This window comes from Carassius auratus, chromosome 30 (genome assembly GCF_003368295.1).
Source record: "Carassius auratus strain Wakin chromosome 30, ASM336829v1, whole genome shotgun sequence".
Lineage (NCBI taxonomy): Eukaryota > Metazoa > Chordata > Actinopteri > Cypriniformes > Cyprinidae > Carassius > Carassius auratus.
Window position 1 is genome coordinate 28,982,251 of NC_039272.1, and position 15,579 is coordinate 28,997,829.

At 40.1% G+C, this 15,579-nt stretch overlaps 1 protein-coding gene across 7 annotated transcripts in view; it reads left to right on the forward strand.

Annotated features, from left to right (window-relative positions):
- The window catches only part of trpm3 (transient receptor potential cation channel, subfamily M, member 3), a 115,884-nt gene that overhangs the window by 14,532 nt on the left and 85,773 nt on the right, over window positions 1-15,579 (forward strand). For 3 of the 7 annotated variants that reach the window (XM_026212617.1, XM_026212618.1, XM_026212621.1), the window contains exon 1: window positions 9,243-9,713. The exons of the other annotated variants lie outside the window; for them this stretch is intronic. In XM_026212617.1, the coding sequence (XP_026068402.1) occupies window positions 9,579-9,713 (135 nt within the window). In that variant the 5' untranslated portion in view covers window positions 9,243-9,578. Of the gene's footprint in view, window positions 1-9,242; window positions 9,714-15,579 lie in introns of those variants that run through there. 7 annotated transcript variants of the gene reach the window in all.

Consider the following 15,579-nt stretch of genomic DNA (forward strand, 5'->3'; position numbering starts at 1 on the left):
AAATTAAGCATCAATTGGCCCGCCGAGAAAACAGCTGAACCGCAGAGAAGCAAGCTTGATGAACGCTTCCTGCGCGCGAGTCAGCCACCTCCCAGCCGGGGCCTGCCATTTTTTCCCGACCTGCATGAAGAGATCGCCAGGTCGTGGAAACGTCCTTTTTCGGCCCGCCTCTACATCCCCTCGACAGATTACTATGGAAATGTAGTGGGGATGGGAGAGCACGGTTATAGAGCGATGTCCCGGGTGGAACAGACACTCGCGAGCTATCTGTCCCCTGGCGCGGCATCGTCTCTAAAGGCCCCGGCATTGCCCTCAAAGCCACTCAGAACAACATCAGCTTTGGTGGGCAAAGGGTATGCGGCTGCAGGTCAGGCTGGTGCGTGTCTGCACACCATGGCGGTGTTACAGGCATACCAAGCCGACCTGCTTAAGGAGCTAGATGAGGAGATCAAGTCCCACGATATTTCAGAGCTGAGAAGGACCGCTGATCTCTCTCTCACCGCCCAAGCGATTGGGCGGTCCATGGCAGCTATGGTGGCCGCGGAGAGGCACTTATGGTTGACCCTGTCTGACATGAAAGAGCGGGACAGGGTCTGCCTCATGGATGCCCCGATTCAGCCGGCTGGCCTGTTCATCGTCGCAGTCAATTCTGTCGTCTGGGCGGGAGATGCCCCTGCCGCACCCTAGCTCCTCGTACCGCGAGGCCCAGAAACAGAGCGCTCTCGGCCGAGCACTTCTAAGCCCAAACAAGATTTCTGGGCAGTTATCGAAGCTAAAAAGTCCTCGGCCAAGAAACCCTGACGCCAAAAGCCCAGGGTTTCAGAGGGCAGCCTCTACTGGGGAAGAGCGGTACACACCGCAGTACACGGTGCCCGTCTCACCTCAGCACCCTCTGGGGGCCGGTATGCCAACCCTGCCAGTGTTCCAGGGCGCAGCAGGTCCCAGCGAGCATCACTCTCTGTGGAGCGATCACCATCTAACATGGCATATTATCTAGAAATGCTAGCAGTTTATTGTGCACTGAAGCAGTTCCTCTCAGACCTAAGGGGTCACCATGTGTTGGTGCGCACCGACAACACATCGGTGGTCTCTTATATCAACCAACAGGGAGGTCTGCGTTCGCGCCCTTTGTACAAGCTGGTTCACCAGATCCTGGTGTGGTCCCAGAGCTAACTCCTCTCATTAAGAGCAGTATATATTTCTGGGAAACAAAATATGGGAGCAGACATACTGTTGAGGCAGGGGCCGAGGCCCGGGGACTTACTCTCGCAGGTGCAGGGTACGATAATTCACCCTCGCCCGGAGTTGTGGAAGCTGTGGGTGTGGCCCCTGAGGGGGCACAACTGTTAGCAGCCGGTCTCTCAACCGAGGTTGTTGAGACCCTTCTCCAATCCAGAGCTCCCTCAACAAGGAAACTGTATGCCCTGAGGTGGAAACTCTTCACCTCATGGTACAGAGCCCGCCAGTTAGACCTAGCAAACTGCCCGGTTGGTACAGTTCTGAAGTTTCTACAGGCTAGGCTCTCTGCAGGGTTGACCCACTCCACGTTGAAGGTCTACGTGGCGGCTATTGCAGCCTACCACGCCCTTCTCGATGGCCAGTCTCTGGGAAGACACCCCCTAGTTACACGTTTCCTCCGTGGTGCGCTGAGGCTGAGACCTCCAGTACGGTCCCGTATTCCCCCGTGGGACTTGGTTGTGGTGTTAGAGGCAATGTGCAAATCCCCGTTTGAACCTATTCAAGATATCTCAGACAGACATCTCTCACTTAAAACCTCCTTTCTGTTGGCTATCACCTCTCTGCGGAGAGTAGGAGACCTTCAGGCCCTCTCTGTGGCCCCTACTTATCTTGAGTTTGCACCAGGCATGACTCAAGAGTTCATATACCCTTGAGCGGGATATGTTTCTAAGGTTCCCTCTTTTACACCACAACCTGTAGTGCTGCAGGCCTTCTGTCCTCCTCCTTTTCGGGAGCCCGACCAGGAGAAGCTAAATTGTAAGTGTCCAGTTCGAGCGCTGGACGCATATGTCCACAGAGCTGCCCTGTGGAGAAAGACCGATAAATTGCTTGTATGCTACGGTCCCCCCAAGAGGGGTTCTCCTGCTTCTAAGCAGACTATTAGTCGTTGGATAGTCGATGCTATCAACACTTCCTATGAGTCCTCTGGTCGGCCCCCGCTGTCGGGAGCCAAGGCTCACTCCACTCGGGGTATGGCGGCCTCCAAGGCCTTCTTAGCAGGTGTATCCATGCTGGACATATGCAATGCTGCGGGGTGGTCCACGCCCTCTACGTTTGTTAAATTCTATGGCCTAGACATGCCAGTCACTCCAGGCGCTTCCGTCCTCCTGTCCTAAGCTGTGCTCTTCGGATACACCCTAGGCAGGGGTTTGGTAGTCTGGCGACGTTGGTACTCGTTCCCCAAAGCGCATTGACGCAGCTCCAGTTCCTGAAGAGGAACATCTCTAGGTTACGTATGTAACCCTAGTTCCTCGAGGGAACGAGACGCTGCGTCTCTGAGCCATACCCCCGGCACCCCAGCCGGCGCTTGCTGGTATTGGCACGCTCTTCCATTGCTCTGATTTCACACGATATTCAGAGTTGCGCACGCTGGGCGCGTTCCCCAAAGCGCATTGACGCAGCGTCTCTTCCCTCAAGGAACTAGGGTTATATTCGTAACCTAGAGACGTTTTACTGACAAGCTCCTTTTAATGTTTATCATTGGTTAAATGTTTGCAAAACCCTCTGATTAAAATAATAATAACAAAGCTGCCCCACAATGGGAGACATTTTGATGTTATTCACTGTAAATTGCCTTTTGCTGCCTTAAATGTAAATTTCAGTCATTAGCATGCAAGCCATTTAGCAGACACTCTCATCCAGAGTGACTTACTGAACATGCTTTAAGTGTCTCATATTTGCAAACTAAAAAACCTCTGCATATGTTTTTGTCAGAAGTACATTCTGCTTGATGTCCCTTTTTTATACTGTTTTCAGTCCTGTCTTTGTCCTATTACTTGCACATTTTCATTTGCAAATGGCTGCTCAAAATCTATTCAATAAAGATTCCCATTAGATTGAATGTCTGATAAATGTGCTTAATGATACTGGCAACTGCATCTAAATCATATGGCTCTGAACAGTCTGGCTGAGTTTGTTTTGCTCTTTGGTTCAGGGTACTTAACACGTTACCTTCTATGCAAACGCTCTTAATTAATGCTTAATGTTTTGCACTGCATTTCTATCTTCCCTTATGTTTTTTGTGCCTGATTTAAAAAAATTTTGAACAAATTCCTGATGCATTTAAGTAGTCTGTTTTACAGACAGCCATTTCAGACACATCATCACCTCTGTAACTGATCTAGAAATGTAGTCTTTTCTTAACGCAAAGTATTGGATGCTTTAAAATAATGCTTATTTATTCCACATTTCCCTCAAACAATTGCAATTTTGTGTAGTTATGGAGAAGTATTTTTTGTATGTTATGAAGTATGTTCATAATGTACTGTAAATTGTAATACTAAATTTATATTTGTGGATTTTTTTATTTTTTTGAGCCATTAAAAAAACCAGTATGCCTTGCATTATGTGGTATAAATGTGGTTAAAATTTAGGACAAATATTAATGAAACCTGATAGAGTTGCTGCCGTTGTCTGAGAAATTATTTAAAGAATTGAAAGCACTGCAGAAGATTTCTAACAATCCGTATAACTTTAGATCTAGTAGATCTAGTCTGTTCTTCAGAAGTTGTTAGAAAATGACTTACTACATCATTGTGATGCCTCTGATTCGCAGACTGCAGAGGTGAATGAGCATTGTCTTGCAACAGTGAGTTTAGATGGAAGCTTGAAGATGCAATGACTGTTCTGTCTAAAAGTATCAGGGCAGCTACTTTAATTTAGCACAGGCAATTACAGCAACTAAGCGGCCGTCTTAGGTTGATTGAAGAACAGGAGCCACATTCTGGATCATCTGCTGTTTAACTGTGCATGCAGGAGGGTCGGCCCAGGTCAAAATCACTTGTGAAACTTGTGCTGAATCCATGGGCTTGCTGGGATGACAAGGATGACCAACAAATGTCTTGTAATTCACTGCCACTGATGAAGCAGAATGAGAACCAGGGTTGTTAACAATTTAGACTTTAAATGAGAATGCCTTTCCAGTTCAGCTTCTGAATTTGAATTTAGATAGCAAACAGGATGCAGAATTGAAATTCTAGTTAGCAGTTTTTGCTTAATTTCTTTGTGTTGAATTATTTTTTGTATTTCATTCTAATTCAGTAAAGTTCTTGTCATTACAACTCAACTTCATGTGTGTTGTGGCCAACTCCATTCAAATTCGCACTGAAAAAACATCAATTTCTTCAGTGCTGAATGAGTCTTTGAAAAGAACGGATGATCAGCCACAGGTTGTTAGTGACAGACAGCAGGTCAGTCCCCAAGAAGTGGACACTTCAGAAGCTTTACTGGCATCTAATGACCGCGTTAAAAACAGCTCGCTCAAGTATGTTGTCAAGAACATGAGGAAAACGGTTGATCTGTTTTTCACTTTCATTTTTAGCAGTGAGGTCAGTAAAGGCATCTTTAATCTTATCAGAAGGGTGTCTGAAACAAGTGATGTATTGATGATTTCTTCAGGGCAGATTGAGAAGCTGAATTATTGAAGAAAATTATTCTCAGTGGAAAACAGAGAGATGGCTAGCACCCTTTCAGTGTAAAAGCAGTGATAGCAATGAGAAAAGTGGTGTGAGGAGATGGGGAAGAGAGAGGTGAATGACATCAACATTCTGCAGGTGTACGAACTGATGATCATGGTGTGGAGGTATAAGTGGCTTTCGACCACCTCTATTAAAATGGTAAAAGGTGCTTTTGAAAAACCGAACTGCTGTTCTGGGGTCATGTGGTCTCTTTTGGACTTCATACAGACTCTGATCATGAGACATATGCATTAAGTTATTAAGGTTTCTGAAAGTTTTTAATTAATCTTGCTGTTCTGATTATTTTATTTATTTTTAGTTATCATATAATAGTTAGTATTAGTTGACCAATTTTTTATAGTGATTTGGGGACATTTGTGCGATGCATTTTTCTCAGCATCAGGTGCACTTACATTTAAAATTTTATACATGCTGTTCTGAATCTTTATATTCATTCCCTTTCTATGTTCCCTTTCATAATAAATAAAATTATTATTAAGCAACAGCTAGATCAGTTGGATTTTTCCTTGTATTCCCCATCTCAGCTCAGGTGCATGGATTTGTTTTATGTGATGGCCATCTAGTGTTTGAAAAGATGCATCACACACAGATTTTTTATTTGTCTGTGTGCAACTGAAGTTAACATCTAGAAAAATGATGAGTAGGGAGAAAGGGGAGACTTCAGAACATGGACTAAGAATGATAATATGAGGATGTTTAAATGAGTAGTAATGACATGACTACAGGATAAATATAACAAAAATGTGTAAATATCAGACATAAGGAGAGTTTAATGATCAAAAGACTTTTGTGGCAGTGAACACCGTTTATGTCAAGGTAACTAAATTATTATTTTGAAACAAGCAGACAGCCTCTGCAGTCCCAAAAACAAGCAAGCGACACACATTCCCATAATGTCTCCTATTCCTGGGTTCAAAATGGCAACAAAAACTATTCTGCTGCACATTTAACTTGTGACTATAATTCAAAGTGACATTAAGTAGCACAGTGCACGTATCTCTAAGGTTACATTCTTCCATGATTATTCACGTATATGGGCCAATGTTGTTATAAAGCCAGACAACATCAGTAATCATTTTACAGAGTGCGACGTTATATAAATAGGTACTGTGAGTTCCACAACCGGACAAAAAAGCCTCAAGTTGTATAATACATCAGGAAGAATATCTTCAACCTTTGCTAAATGGAGTCTTGACAATAGAGCACACAAACACCCCGTCAGATACCCTCGGTACACGACGCAGATCACGTATAATCACCAGCGCTTTTTAAAACTGAAGAAAGCAAATGGCTCATTATCGTGATGACCAAGAAGCGTTTGATTTTCACTGCCCACAACCGCACAGCATCCATCGCAATAAACACAATCTCTGCGGCTCTAACAAGCACACACTTTTTACATAATTAGACCTTCTGGTGGGTCAAAAGAGATACAGATTCAGTGTAGCTCTATTAGTGATTGTTTTAATGTGCTCTAAGTGATTTCATATAATGAAGTATGATATATAAAGATAGTGATCATGCAAAATGGGTTGCATATAATGTCTTCGACAATGAAACAGCAAGGGTGCAAAAGCACAATGTTCTGTGCAGATTAAAGGATGATATAGTGTGCTAGGAATGTTCACTTCTGTGACTGTTTCAAATTGGCTGGGACTGTCATGCTCCCAAAGTAATACTGCTTGCAACCAGAGCTCATTAAAGAGACAGTTCTCACTCCATCATCCCTTCTGAATAATGATAAGGGTGCTTTGCTATATTCTTTACAGATTTCATCACAAATGCATCACCCTGTTGGACATAGACCCAATTGGTTGTGTAGTAAATCTTCAATATTGCGACCTGATAAGTGAACCGTTTTGGTTGCACTGGTTATTTGATAAAGTCTGTTTTCAGGGGAGATTTTTTTATATTCTTAAAAACTTTTTGTAAATCCTTTTGTTTTGTTGCTTTACTGTATGTTTTTGTTTTTTTGGTGTAAATAGTGAAAATAATTGTATATAAAAAAATAATATTATGAGAAATATTTTGTTGCACAATGACTGTCTCAATGAATGTCTAAGGGTTGTGGGAATGGCCATTACACTGAAGATGAGTGAAAGAGAAAGACAGAATCCGTGAAGCATCACATTTTCTGTCCATTATCCAGAGAGGCTTTGGTTACTGCACAACTGGTAAAAAGAAAAAAAGATTGGGATGCTTTTCCTCCTTGTGGGTGTATGTCTGACAATATTCAACGCCTTACATGTACATGCACGTTCAAATATATTTGCGTGCACACACATAAACAGATTGTGGAACATATTTTCCTCGCCTCTGTTTTACAGCGATGAGGTAGTGACATGTAAACAGTGTGTGATTGCTTTCGTGTTGGTCAAAAAGCAATTTGATGCTGCTGCGAATTGCTTGTTTGTGTGTGTTTGTGTGTGTGTGTGTGTGTGTGTGTGTGTGTATATAATGAAGACCTGATCCTGATCGTGTTGTGCAGATGTTGTGTGATGCATGCTGAAGATAGAATAAATGCTTCTGGTTAAGTGGTTGACTTTTACCCTAAGCTACATTCACTTATAACCAGTCTGAAAGAGGCTGGGGGTTTGGCACGTGGATTTATAAAGAGTTTGTTGGGGCTTGTCTGATCACATCCATGAAAGTGTTGACGTTTCCTTCCCAGTAGTTTCATTATCTGCATGCATATAATTTAATCCTAAATTTCAGATGCTGTGACTATTTTGTTTAAGGTTTGGCAAAAAGAGAAAGGGCAATTTTTTTATGTCTAAATTTAAACCCAATAGATATTTTTTGTTATTAGAACATGGTCACTTTTGTGCAGTACCTTTTAAACCTGTGTGTGTTCTATTAAAGGATATTTCAGACATTCAGAAAAATGCTCTTGTCAGGCTCAAGCATTTAAGGTGCCGTAGGTTAATCAATAGCACATTTCATATACAATTCGAAAAGTAAAATGAAAGATTGCAAACAATTTTTTTAAATAATTTAAGATGCAAGTTAATAAAGAAATTAAATAGAATAATGAAATTTCAATGTAAATTGTATTTATTATGTCTTGATTTGTAACACAATTAACAGGATGGAACCTGGCAGAATGAAAATAAAACCATATTCTGGAAGGTGATCTTGAATAATTTTTACTTTTGAAATATTTTGAAAATTGGATTCAAAATGCATTTATTATTATATAATATAATTATTAAATTAATAATTGTATTTAATAAATATTAATTAAATCACCCCATTGTCTACTCAATTGTGACATTATGATAAATCTAACTCATTTGATTTCCATATTTAACATTTTGTCTGATATATTAAGACCTATTTGTTGGGGAGATGAAAATATACTGCATAGCAGAATGACCTTCCACATGGTTATTGCTGTCACATAAATATGGCAGGCATGTGTCCAACGTCTTCATGCTCTCTTTGTTTAAATCCCATTCACTAAACCTCTGGGAGCTCCTCTCCCGTGTTGTCAGATCTGACTTTCCACATACCTGCACATTAAACCCAGTCTCCCATTGACACTGGTAAACGGAGGTTGCTATGGATACACACCTTGCCTTGAACAGTTGCATAATCTTCTCACCATCTCAAGATACCTTGAGTGACTGGAGAACCCCGCATCCAAGGAGGAAGCAGGAAGAGGAGGAGCTTTCCACTCTGTGCGCTACTTAGTATTCCATCCAGGTCTCTGTGGCATCTCTCACATCTGCATGGCCAGGTGATGCCTGTGGAGAGTGGGGCTTGATTGTTGAGATTCATTATTAAGATCTGATCCTCAGGGATGCCGACCTAGTGACTATAATGCATGATGGCCAACTCTTCCACTGCATTCTCTCCATTTCTACACAGGGAGATTTTCTTCCCTAACATGTTTTTCAGAAACAATGGCAGACCGTATATAAAAAAAACTCTTTATTATTAAATCCATCCAATGGAAGGGAGCAGTCCAATTCAATACACAGAAGATTATTTTTTTGTTGTTGCTCTCTCTCTCTCTCTCTCTCTCTCTCTACTCCATTATCCGGTCGTTGGTCAATGCGTCATATATTTGGAAAGGATGGAGTGTGCGGGAATGGAGGAGGAGGAGGGGGCTTTAGAGGAAGAGAAAAGAGGGAATAGAGGAAAACAGTTCAGAGGAGTACAAATAGAAGACATTTGAAGGGAATCAGGGGAGTCTTTCCTCTCAGTTTTTCATTTGTGACCCAAAAGACCTAAAACAAGACAAAGAAGTGGTATTAAAATGAAAAGAACACAATTTGTCATTCCTTTCCATCTGCTTTCTAATATTCCTCATCAATTCCAGTGCTTTGCCTTCACAGCAACTTTCAACCTCATTTTACAGCATGATCTCTTGCAAATGTATTTTTTTCCCCATTTCTTTGTTAAAGCATGCTATCATTCATGTTGCTTCCTTCCATTCATCTCTTTCTTTCCTCCCTCTCTCTCTCTCTCTCTCTCTCTCTCTCTCCGGGTTTTTCAAGACAGTGCCGCTCTGCTGCTCTACATCGCAGCCACTGTTTCCCACTCTCCTCTCTTCCACTCAGCTTCGCTCCTCTTCTCTTCTCTCTGCTCCTCTTCACTCATTCGGACCGCATGCTCCCAGTCATCTCTGGCACTGTTGGGTCTGTGTGGCCAGTGGAAGTGGACCCGGACACCCTGAAGGTGTTTTCCCGATCCAGTGGATTTGTGGGGAGGGAAGGGAGGGCTGGGAGGGGGTGCAGGTGAAGAGCTCTGTGTCGGGGGGGAAACAGGTTGCGTGGCTTTGCGGCAGGAGCTGAGGAGGGTCATGCTTCATGAGTTAAGTGGATTTCGGACCGAGACCCCTCGCGCATCGCTGCCCCAATGTGGGGCCCTTTTCCGGATGGCGGGAACGTCCGGCCGGGAGCGATGAACCAGCTGGATGCTCCTCGGCCACTCAACTGGACCATACGGAAACTGTGCCATGCAGCCTTCCTTCCGTCTGTGCGCCTGCTTAAGGTACCCTTGGGATGGGCAAATACAGGGGGAGGAAAGAGACAGTGAGGTCTTTTGAATAGAAAAATGTTTAGGAAATATTTGTTTTGGCGTGCATTGATTGAATGAGTTGCTAAAAATCTGAAAAATAGACTGGGCATAAGAAAAAAGCTCTCCTTAACACTGATTTTCAGGTTAACGATACATAAACCCTCATTATATGAGTACAATGACCTACGGGATTGATTCCCTCTAAAGCATTTTCATCCGCTGGGAAATTCAGTGCTTCTTAAGAGCTTTTTCTTGCAGTGCGCTGAAGCAGCTAACTTCTCCGTCTTATTTGATAATGACAGGTACTATGCTCATGTGGAAGTGGATTATCAGAGTCTGAAGTGTTGAGGTCTTGTATCTAAATTAAAAATTGCATTGCATGTTGTGCAATAAGTGAGGTCAGCCTCTCAAGAGTAATGCTTTATTGCTTACCCACAAATCACTTACAGCTTGTACATCATTTCAATTACAAGTACAGCATTTCACGTGAATCAGAAACTTTTATTTCTGAAGCCATTGTATGCAAGAAAAGATTAGGTTTGTTTTTTTATATTTTGCACAGAGGTGTTAGCTAATAGGTAGTAATAAAGCTTTACCACACACTTGGGACCATGGTAGTTGCTTTACGAGAAGGAAAGCTCCAAAGAGATCTCTGCTGGTAATATAGTAATGAATCCCAGTTTGTAATGCAATTTCTTCTTATATTATAGTCAGAGGTGTTCTATTATCAATTTTCTGCTTGTGTTATAGTAATGGTACAGTGTGGATCGGTCACAGACAGTGCTTACATTCGTTTAGCACTCCCAGGAGTGAAATGCTCCCCAGGTCATGACTCACAGTGTTATGAGTGGATCATTATGTTCTTGGTTCAGTGTTTCGGCTCTGGAGGTGTAGTTTTACAGAGAGCTGTTACAGCGTGTCGTGAGCTGCTTTTCGCACTGGCTGTAAAATGCAGAGAACTGGATCTTATTCGCTCTTCCAGACAAAGGAAATGACTAGGGAGTCACTGGCTCCTAAAATGGAACATTAACGAGCCAAATGACTTATAGTTGAAAATGTAGTGATTCTCATAATAAAGATGGTTGTTCTGAAATGCTTTAGTTCACAGAGTGAATTTCTTACTTCAGTTACAGTCACTGTTTTGTGCTGTGATGAAGGGTTGTTTTAGTAGGTAGACTATAATGATTTAGGTTTTATGGACTAAATGTTTGCGAATTTAATGGCACCACTCTAATGACCCTTATTGTTTGTGTCTAAATAAAAGTCAAACTCTGAGTTCCTGTGTAGGTTTGTCCACACGGTCTATAGTTCCAGTGTGTTTAAACATCACAATTGGGCCCCATTTTTTTTAAATGCATTTTTAGCTGTTAAGAATAGCATTAATAATTGAGTACAACATTTGTGTATTGAATAATATCTTTAATTTTGACTTATGAATGGTAGTAGGTCACATGACAATGTAAATTATAGTACATATGGATTATATTCGTTCTATAAAACATTATTTTTAATGGCTGTGAAGTAATTACTTATGCAAAAGAATTATCTCTATATTAACCCCAACATTGCAGATTTCCAGTTCAACAGCCAAAAAATACATGCTTTTAAACAATTCACTTAATGTGTCTGATTCAACCCGCTAACTCACTAGCGAGTTCGATGTTGTTTCATGAATCTTTTCTCATTCATTCATTAAAAAAGAACCTCTTCATTCAATAGAACCATAGCGGGTGGTTTCTGAATGTTCGAAAATATTATACTGTTGCGGTGCATGAGATCTTACAACAAATACAGGCAATTCACCCCCAATCCAGAAGGGGGCGCTTGCAGCAATGCAACGCTGTTTAATAACCGACCACCAGCAGAAGAACTGCGAATGCCATGAGTTGCGCACTTGAAGACAAATCCCACTAGACAGTGACCACGTGTTTTGTGTGTGCGATCACTTGTTTCCATATACCAGCAGAATCAACTTTAAACACTTATTGTCTAATTAATAATGCATCAAAGGTCTGCTTTAATTTGTGTACACTCACAATTAAAGCAAAACTGTACTTTTTTAAAATAAAGAAAACAAATAACTGCCTTATGAGTTTCCTGTCTGTGAACAAATTAAGTCTTTCACAAAAATCAGCTAAAACTCAGCATATATAGGCTACTTTACTTGTCGCATTGTTTTTTTTTTCCTTGAATATCTGTAAACTAAATTTAGGAATTTATTTCTTGTATATGTTGACTACTGCTGATTTTATGTTGGCCTATATATAACATAATGCAATAATATTTAGTATTTTAACATCTAGGTGGAATTTAAAAAAAAAATCTACTACGGTCTGTTCAAAATGAACAAAAACTGAGCATAGTAAATTCATTTTTTTTCTCCTGTTGTACCGAAATCGTATCGAATTGTGAGCCCTGAACCGAGGTATTTACCGAACCATGACATCTGAGTACCATTCCACCCATACTGTAATATATTCATGGTCAGACATGACATAACTTGTCCTGTGTTCATTTTTGCAGGAAACACTCGCATACTGATGTGTGACGCAACAACATATGCACTTGTAATGTCCAGTCCAATTGTAATGTATCTATTAAAGACAATTATCGCATATTTTTCATTATCGCATTTGGATATTTGCTGTTTTCATAGCTGTAAGTGAATTTTGTAGTAAACAGTCTCTTTGCTTGTGAATTTAAATAATAAGAGAATGAGCTGTGTTTGTGTTTTGCATAATACATTCTATTGTTGAGTTACATAACAATTGTGGGCGGAAATTTAGATTGATTACGGTTTACCAGTACAGCATATTTGTCCTATAAGTTGACTTAAAAGTGAATGTTTCTGATTAGGGTTAGAGAGCAGATGTAGTTTCAGCTGCAGGTGTTCTGTGTAGGTGCCTGAACAGAGGAGTTGAAGATTACAGGTCAGAAAGACTGATGCCGTACATATGAGATCATCTCAGAGATGAGTAAACAGCTGTGTGTTTGTCCAGCTCTGCTGAGGTGTTGTTTGTCAACAGAGCACCAAGGAGGTGGTTGGGTATTTGACTATTTGTGCATGTAATCCTATAATTGTGAATATATGTGTGTGCGTGTAAGGTTCAGCAGCATATCAAACCTCCAACCTTCCAGATATAATAAAAATACCTCAGAGCAAATGAAAGGTTGTGACTGATGTGGCTGTATCTGTCATCGCACTGGAGATAATCTAATTTGCTGATGCTTTCGTCGGTTATCAGGGAACACTGGTAATGAATCAGATGCTTTGGCAGGTTGCACTAATTTCACATGGTTTGTATTCCCAAGTGTCTGTAGAAGTGGATATGTACAAATAGTCTTCCTTTGTAGAGCTAAATTATTTTTTTTACTATCACTCATGGCAGCCCAATCTATATTCTGTCACTTCATGTAACACAATAGAGGGAGGAGCTTTTTAGTGTGTTCATACTTTTTCTATACATTGACAGTTTTTAGTGTTGTCAAGCTCCAAACAATTTCATAAGTATTAGTACATACTATAACACTTTTTCAGATGCCATACAATAGCTGTATGTGAAAGACAGATTAAATGTAGCGTTATTTAATAGAAAATGTTTCCAGTTTCCAGCTTGCATAATGTGTTCTTATGCAACACATTCAAAAACCAGTGTCAGAGATGTAAGACCTGTCACAGTGTGGCATCATTTTTAACCCAAGCAAGATCAGCAATGAGGTATATCATATAGCTTCGGAAGACTTGGAATACAACACATAATGCAATATGTAGTGTTTATATTGGTTATGCTTTATAAAAGTGTATTTAGCATACATATTTATTTTTAGGTGAACCATTACTGGTTGGATTATTTGCTGTTTTTGCGAATAACAGCACTGTGCTGGATTTTTTTTCCTCTGAGCATATGACATTGGACATTATCCAAACAGTAAAGTTGTTTGCTTATGTGTCTATTGAGATGCAAATTAATGTAGCGATGTAACACTTCCTCCCCAATCAAGCATTTCTGTGTGTCTGCAGGTGTCTGTGTTCTCAGCAGGTGAAAGAGACTGTGATCTATGAGCTGTAGAGCAAGGAGAGAAATTTGATCATATTTTGTGTGTGTGTGCATGTTTAATCTAAGTGTGCTTTTTGGTCTAACAACTGTTGCATAATTTGCGCAAAACGTTAATGTAAAGTTTTATAACAAATTTCATGATTCATTTAGCAATTGACAGAAAGGGATGCGTTCAACTGGATTAGACTGTCCTCAGTGGCGTAGTGTTTTGTTTAAAACATCTGTCAATTATGCGATAATTAAGATGAGTTAGATATGTGGGCATGCTCGATGCTTCAGTGAAAGTGTGAGAGAGTAAATACTGTGTGGAAACATGCATGCATGCATACATACAGTATATATAATTAATGTGTATCATGTTAACTCATGGCTACCCCTGTGAAAATGAGGCAGATTTTTTTGTGTGTGATCGGAATCCACTGAATAGTTTAATTAAATGTTTCCTTACATTTTGCGCCAAAACCAATTCCATTTATTTGCAATGCTTCATAAATGAATTTTCATATGTCCTACATATATCTACTAGCCTAAGTAAACTCATTATGTCAAATAAGATATTCAGCCTCCATAGCACTGAATATTTAATTGTCACATTCAAATATTTATTGTCAGTTTGTTTTAAATTAATGCATTTCCATTTGCATTAATATTTAAGATTACAAGAGTTACATACTATCAGTATAAAGAAAAATATTTAATCCAAAGACAAATGGAGTCCTCCTTTCCTTGTGGTGCATTAGAAGAGTGAAACCACATATCTCAACAGCAAATCTCTTCAGGGTTGGTGGCAGGTGTTGGGACTATATACTGTATATTGAATATCATCTCAGTGACACACTCTGACAGTCTCATCTCTCTCATTCTATCTCTCTGTGGCTCACTCTCATGTTTCTTTTTCTCCTTTCATTCTGTACAAAAGCGTATTTACTTTAATATACTTACTGTGTGGAAAAGGATTGATGTAGGGATGAAAAAGACCGGTTTTTAAATTCTGCTGTACACTGAAATTCAGTACTTTCTCTTTAGAGAAAGAGCGACCACACAAATAGCAACCAAAAGAAAAACTCAAAAGGATTAAACCACACATACACATTTTTCATGCACTGACATCTCAGCAACTTGGATTTAGAGATATATTACTCAGTTAAATTAATGTTTTCCTGTACAAGATACGGTAATTAATGCATTAGCTCCTTAACAAGCTGAATCCAAGTAAACCTTTGTCAAGTTTCCATTTTTCATTTCACTCAAGGATAAGTCAACTGCACATTTACTTTGTCTTGTAGGTAATGTGAATTTTATTCAAAAGCTTTTATCTTAATGTTTCACATCATTAATGTAAAATGCTGATTGCAGCAAACTCTTGTAAATGGAAAAGTTGACATCTCTTCCTTTGTGATTGTAATGGCAGGAAGACCAATGCCTTGTAATAATAAAAAGTTGAAAACGATATAATGGTTATGCATCTAGGCTTATGCAAAGTTTGCAGCTGTAATTTTGGTATGTCTGACCTAGATATTACAGTTATTGAGATTCTGTTCTGGCCTCTGCTGTTAGTGTACAGAGGGCTTTTTTTGGTAATGTACTGTCTCATGAGGTGTTCAATACATTTATTATAAATAATTCACAGGGTCCTTAATGAGCTCAGGTAGGACTGCTGCTCTGATTTTAGTTACATTATTATATTCAATTAAAAGTTAATTGTATGAGAAAGTGGGCAGCTCATCCCTGGAAGCATTACATTTATCATTATTCGCTCACAGCATGGTAAATCTTCCCAT